The sequence below is a fragment of the Entamoeba invadens genome (genome assembly GCF_000330505.1).
Source record: "Entamoeba invadens IP1 unplaced genomic scaffold scaff_1105074724991, whole genome shotgun sequence".
Classification (NCBI taxonomy): domain Eukaryota; phylum Evosea; order Mastigamoebida; family Endamoebidae; genus Entamoeba; species Entamoeba invadens.
Window position 1 is genome coordinate 46,001 of NW_004440335.1, and position 6,742 is coordinate 52,742.

At 30.6% G+C, this 6,742-nt stretch overlaps 2 protein-coding genes across 2 annotated transcripts; one reads left to right on the forward strand and one right to left on the reverse strand.

Moving 5' to 3' along the window:
• Positions 1-50: 50 nt before the first annotated feature.
• Positions 51-3,623, forward strand: EIN_201440 (protein kinase domain containing protein; the record flags this gene model as incomplete). Its single annotated transcript, XM_004256352.1, has 1 exon — positions 51-3,623. A coding segment is annotated over one exon (3,573 nt), but the record flags the coding sequence as incomplete, so codon positions are not given.
• A 613-nt stretch (positions 3,624-4,236) lies between these two features.
• On the reverse strand, positions 4,237-5,253 carry EIN_201450 (hypothetical protein; the record flags this gene model as incomplete). The annotated part of the gene is made up of 2 exons (XM_004256353.1): positions 4,237-5,003; positions 5,157-5,253. The coding sequence occupies 2 exons, from the start codon at positions 5,251-5,253 to the stop codon at positions 4,237-4,239; spliced, it is 864 nt and encodes a 287-aa protein (XP_004256401.1).
• Positions 5,254-6,742: the final 1,489 nt, after the last annotated feature.

Here is a 6,742-nt window from a genome sequence, read left to right on the forward strand (position 1 = left end):
TGCGACTTGTGTTTCTGATAAAAGAGAGTGTGTTGTTTGCAAACCCAGGGAAATACCCAAATGACTCAAATAAAGCGTGCCAAGACTGTGACTCAACATGTAACGGCGATTGTAACACATCAAGTGGTATTTGTAATATGTGTTCATACAATTATGTTTTCAATGAACCAAAAGGAAGAACTTGTGTGCCATGTGCTACATTTGACAGTCATTGTGTGACTTGTGCTTCTGATTATTCACGAAGGTGTGTGACGTGTTCAAATGGGTATTACCCCGACTCAAATGGAAAGTGTGTTGCGTGCTCAACAATAGATAGCAATTGCAACACTTGTAATAATACGGAAAAGAGTTGTTTCGGTTGCAAAGACCCGTATCACCTCTCAAATCAAAAGTGTCTATCTTGTGAAGCTGGAACTTACAAAAAGACGGAGACTACATGCGACAAGTGTTACAATGCTATTTTGAATTGTAAGAACTGTGGAACGGCTTCTGTTGGCAATGCGAAGTGTAATGAGTGTTATCCCCCATACACTTTAAGTTCAAATGGTAAAAGTTGTGACCTATGTGATTCAACGTCATATTATGACAAAACAACAAATCGTTGTGTAAATAGAAATACAACTTGTGCTGTACAAATTGAAAGCACCAAATGTGTTCATTGCACTGATGATTATTTTGTGTCAAATGGGAAGTGTAAAAGTACTCAAAACTGCAACAGCCCATCGAGTCTGTCACCGGCGTCATGTGATTGTTCAGACCAGATTTCGATTAATTCCGATTGTGCGTCAATTGCTGCAAATTGCAAATATCAGAAAACGATGAATACTATTTCAACGTGTTTTGTGTGCACAGACAATTTTACTTTATCACAAAATACATGTAACAAAATAGAATCAAATGAAATGTATAAAAATGGTGTTCAGTACAGTTGTTTAGAAGGTCAATATCTTAACAATAACAATGTATGCGAAGTGTGTCCAAATTCAGCTTCAATTTGTATTAATAATGGAAATAATACCTACACATTGAAATGCACACAAAACACAGTCAAAGATGTTGGGACAGAGCAATGTGTAACGGATGAGATGTGTTTGCAATATACAGACGATTACTGCTCTCAATGCAAGTCGGTGTCATCACAAATCAGCAACGGAATATGCACATCCTGCCAAACACCAAATTGCAAATTTTGCGAAGGAAACAAGTGCAAGCGATGTGCCAACGACTATTTGATGGTCAAAGAAAATCAATGCGTTTCTCAAAGTGACAAAAACTGTGACAAGTCGAGTGTGTCTGGCTGTGTGATGTGTTCAAGTGGGTTCTATCAAGTTGACTCTTTGAACATAGAAGGTAAATTCGATTTCTGTCTTCCAATATCTCCATCACTATATCCAAATTGTAAACGACTTGCTTTTTCAACGAGTAAATGTGTAGAATGCAACGATTTGTTTAAATTGAAAAGTGGGGTGTGTAAAGAATTGTTCGAAGATGAAGCTCCTGTTGTTCCACCAGAAACAGAACTTCCAGTGTCTGTTATATCCAACTCCAATTTTAAATATTCACTCAATTTGAAAGGAGTTATTGAGTCTAAATGTCAAATAAGAGACAACAAAGGATGTCAACGGTGCAATGATGGATATTACTTTGAAGATAATGAGTGTGTGGAATGCACCAACGATTGCAGTTCGTGTTACTCACAGACATATTGTACTTCATGTGAAAGTGGGTTTTATCTCGACTCAAAAAATCGATGTCAGACACTTGGTGATTTGAGTGCAAGATGCAGTGTCGTGCTTCCAAAAGCTGGTGGATGTGCTATATGTAGAGATGGATATTTTAAAGTGCTTAAAGACTGTATTGTCTGTGACATCTCATGTAGTTCGTGTATTAGCAATACTTCGTGTTCTGTGTGTGCAGATGGCTATTTCATCATCGAGTCTGAGAGTCGCTTGTGTCAACTCAACACAACAAATACAAATTGTTTGAAAGTTGGGTATTATGGCTGTGAAGTCTGTGCCGATGGATATTACTTATCCAATTCTCGTTGTACAAAATGCAATGAAACTTGCACTTTGTGTACTTTACAAGGCGCGTGTACAAATTGTGTATCAAAAGATTATGTTTTATTAAATTCCAAATGTGTATATTACTCTGAAATAACAAATTGTATTGAAGCTACGAATTCAAAATGTGTGACATGCAAGGGGTATAACAAACCATCTGAAAGTGGTGACAGCTGTATTCAAACAGTAAACTTGGGAGCGGCAGTTGGTATTCCAATATCAATTCTACTGGTGATGATAATAATAGTTTTATTGATAGTGATTACTCTTATTGTAATATTTAAGAGGAATCAGAAGAAAGAAGAGCTGAAAGTGTGCACATATAAGATGAGTCGCTCGAACATCAAGATGTCGACATTAGTGGACAATATAGTAGTTAATAAATCCAATTTGAAGTTTGACTTGGATACCGACGAATTTATTCCTGTTGATAAAGAGACAAGAGACTTGATCTGCATTGGAAACACTTCAAAACATAATATGAAAGTCCAGTTCAGTGTGATTGAAGGGTGTGATTCTTACCAAATTCGCACATTGCCTTCCATTGTTACACTTAAAAAAGGCGAAGCCTGTGAATTTGAGATATTTATACAACCCCTTTGTACGTGTAAAATCGAAGAAAGTGTGATGATCACTTCACTTGATATAACAACAGGAAATGTCGTAAACGCTAAAATAGGAATTGACACAACTACACAACAGACGACCAAACTCAATTATAAAGAACTTGATGTGATCACCAAACTTGGCGAAGGATCATTTGGCATTGTGTATATGGGAAATTACAGAGGCAATTTTGTAGCAATAAAAAAGATGAAACAAATTGCATCACCAAACACATTAACAACTGAAATCACTGATGAAAAGAAGTCATTTCAAGAATTTGAAAATGAAGTGAACATGTTGGACAAATTCCGGAGTGATTATATCGTACACTTCTATGGCGCTGTGTTTATACCAAACAAGGTGTGTATGGTCACTGAATATGCTCAATTTGGGTCTTTGAATGATGTTTTGAAACAAAAAAAGTCAACTGAAGTTGAAACAAAAATGCGTATTATAATTATTTTAGATGGAGCAAAGGGAATACAATATCTACACGAGAATAGCATTTTACACAGAGACATCAAGCCAGACAACATTCTCATATTTTCATTGGATAATAACGAACGTGTCAATGCAAAGCTGACTGATTTTGGATCATCTAGAAATGTCAACATGCTGACAACAAACATGACATTCACAAAAGGTATTGGAACACCAAGTTACATGGCTCCTGAAATATTAAAAAAGAACCACTACAAAAAACCGGCAGATATATACTCGTTTGCTATAACAATGTACGAGTGCTTTGGGTGGTGCAATGCTTATTCGGAAAAGCAGTTCAAGTTTCCATGGAAAATTGCAGAGTTTGTGACAACGGGTAAACGACTTGAAAAAACGAATTCAATGTCCAACGAACAGTTCGATGTGATTCAAAAATGTTGGTGTACAATTCCAACTGAGAGAATTGAAATTGGCGAAGTTGTCACCTTGGTTAATGGCTTGATGAATAATTGAATTTATATTTTACTCTATACCTTTAATATTCAAATAACATTAAACTTAAAAATAATAATTTGTTAAATCAATTATAACCAAATTTATTTATTTTGATTTAGTTTTTTAATTGAAATGTGATAAAGTTTTATTAAAATAATTATCAAGTGAAAACACAAAAAAATAGTTATTATTGTTTTTGATTAAATTTAAAATATTATAATTTTAAACTGTTTTGTAATAAAACCAGGTGTGAAAAGACTCAATTAAATCGGATTATTTTTTGTTTACCAAAGTATGTGAATCAAAACATTCATCACCAATTGATTTTACACTCGATGGTATATCAATTTCACTTAAATTACCACAATATTCAAAACTAGATTCACCCAATGATATGACACTTGATGGTATAATAACACTGCTCAGACTGCTACATTGATAGAAAGATAGATCACCAATTTTAGTCACACCATATGGTATTTCCACACTTTTTAGATTGGTGCATTTAAAAAACACCCACTTAGAATTTCAGTAACACTTGAAGGAATTACCACACTTTCAATGTAAAATTCACGAAAACAATGATAACCTAATGATACGACACTTGATGGAATAATAATATCATGCAATTTTAAACAATATGTAAAAAATTATTATTAATAATTGTAAGACTCGATGGTATTGTCACACTTCTTAAACCTTTACATTTATAAAAACAATATTGACCCAATTCAGTAACACCTGATGGGATGTTTAAAGATTCTATCGAGCTGCACTTGTAAAACCCTTTCTTTTCAATTGATACAAGTTTAGACGGTAAAGTAACACTTCTCAAATTGATACATTTATCAAAACACTGTTCACTGATAACTCGGACATTTGATGGTGTGGTGAGATAACTTAAATTCGCGCATTTGAAAAAACAGAAACTATCAATTGATGTGACATTCGATGAGATAACAACATTACTTAAACAGTTGCATCCACCGAAACAATATGCACTAAGATACGAGACTCTTTCTGGTATAACAACACTTTCTAAATTGTGACATCCGAAAAACGAATAAGAATTTATATATCTAACACTTGGGGGTATTGTTACTTTATTAATAAAATTGCAATCATAAAAACATCCAGGATAAATGGCACTTACACCAAATGGAATTTCAACGTTATGCAGTTCTTTACAACCACGGAAACACCCTTCATCAAGTTTTGTAACACCCTTTGGTATTTCATTGCCAAACCTAATTCTATCATTTTTGGTATATATGACGTTTTTGAATTTGATGTTTGGATTTTTGTTCTTTTCATAAGTTGCATAAATGACTTCAAACCACACTACAATTCCATCAAAATCTTTTTTTTTCAAAAGAATCTCTCTTCCTTTGTTAATGTCTTCATAGTTAACATCTTTTTCTTTTTTGATAAATCCATTATCAAAATTATCTTCTTTTTTCTATAAATGAAGGATTTTCATTTTGGGAAAATATTTAATTGTTTTGTTGGTCAATGGTATTGGGTTGAAATCAAATTTCTCCATACACAAACAATACTTTTTGCATACAAAAGTCACATTGATAAAGTCTTCAATTGTCTTGAAATGCTTTGAGACGTTCACAATGTGATAATTACCAAGTTTTGTCATCAGTTGTTTTTATTAAGATATATTTTGGTTTAAATTCTTTTTAAGAATTACACAATGTTGTTTTTTGGAAATTATTGTGTAATTAATATTAATTTCTTTATAAAACAATTAAATTAATTATCAAACTTTTATTTTTCTTGAATACTATATAAAATATTATTAATTGATTATATAATTAAAATGATGGTTTAAATAATATATTATTATAATACTAACAATTGTAATTAAATATATACTATTGAAATTTTTTGTCTGAATTTGTTTTAATTGTTTACACACAAATTATTTATTACACAAACTAACACTTTGAAATAATTTCAATTATTAAATTAATATAAAAATTGAATATTATTTTGAAAAAAAATATATTTAAATTAACCTTTAATAACACTAAACATAATCACACATTACAATTATTTTTAAATTTTTCACATTTTGTTGTGTTTGTTTATAATTTTAATAACTTTAAGTCGTAAGTGAATTTTTCGCAGCTTTTTAATTATTTGAGACTTTGATATTATAACGAAATAAAATATGTTATATTAATTTTTACACTTTATTGAAATTGATTATTATTGAATAAAATACACAATTGTACTTTTTACGATTGGTAATCTTTAGGTTGAATCATTTGATGTCCAATTTTTATGTTTGAAAATGAAACATTTATTAAATACAGTTAATTTAAAATTTTCACCTGATCATATTTAAATTGTATAATTTTGGCACACAATTTAACACATATATTTTTCAATTGACATTTTTCGTTGTGAAACAACTTTTCTTTATTACACCCATTTAATAAAAAAAATAAATCATAAACTAAAAAAACAATACTTAAGGGTTTCTTGAGGATAAGGTGTATCCTCAGGACAAAAGCTATCCTTATTAAAAAATATTTTTCTGAGGATACAAAAAACAAATCCATAATGTTCAGTTCCCCATAAGGCCCACTTTCATAACTCAAGTTATAATTTACACTTAATATTTCGAGTCAAAGTTAAATTTTAAATAATGGTAATAATTTGTCATAAATGCCAAAAAATTAAAAACAATCAAAAAATCGTTACGATAATCAGTAAACAAAAACAATAATTATATCTCGCGAACTTGAGACGGGAAATAACAAAACATGAATTAAACGTGTTCATATTATGATTGTATACTTATTGAAATTATTTTCGAATCCGTCTTTATAACATAATAATTAAAATTTACATTTAAATTGTTAATTGTTTTTTTAATCGAAATGAAAATTGAAAAAGTCGAAAACACTGATTTAATAATAATGCATTTTTTAAAAATAACAAATTTATAAATATTTTTGAAATTTATGCAATTATTCAAATTTATTATAAAAACAAAGTTAATCATATTGTGTATATTTTAATATGATTGTTTCATTTTGATATTAACTTGTGTTTTAAACGAATTTACAGTTCTGAGGATGGCAATTATTTTCTGAGGATGACAGAAATAGAAAGTTTAC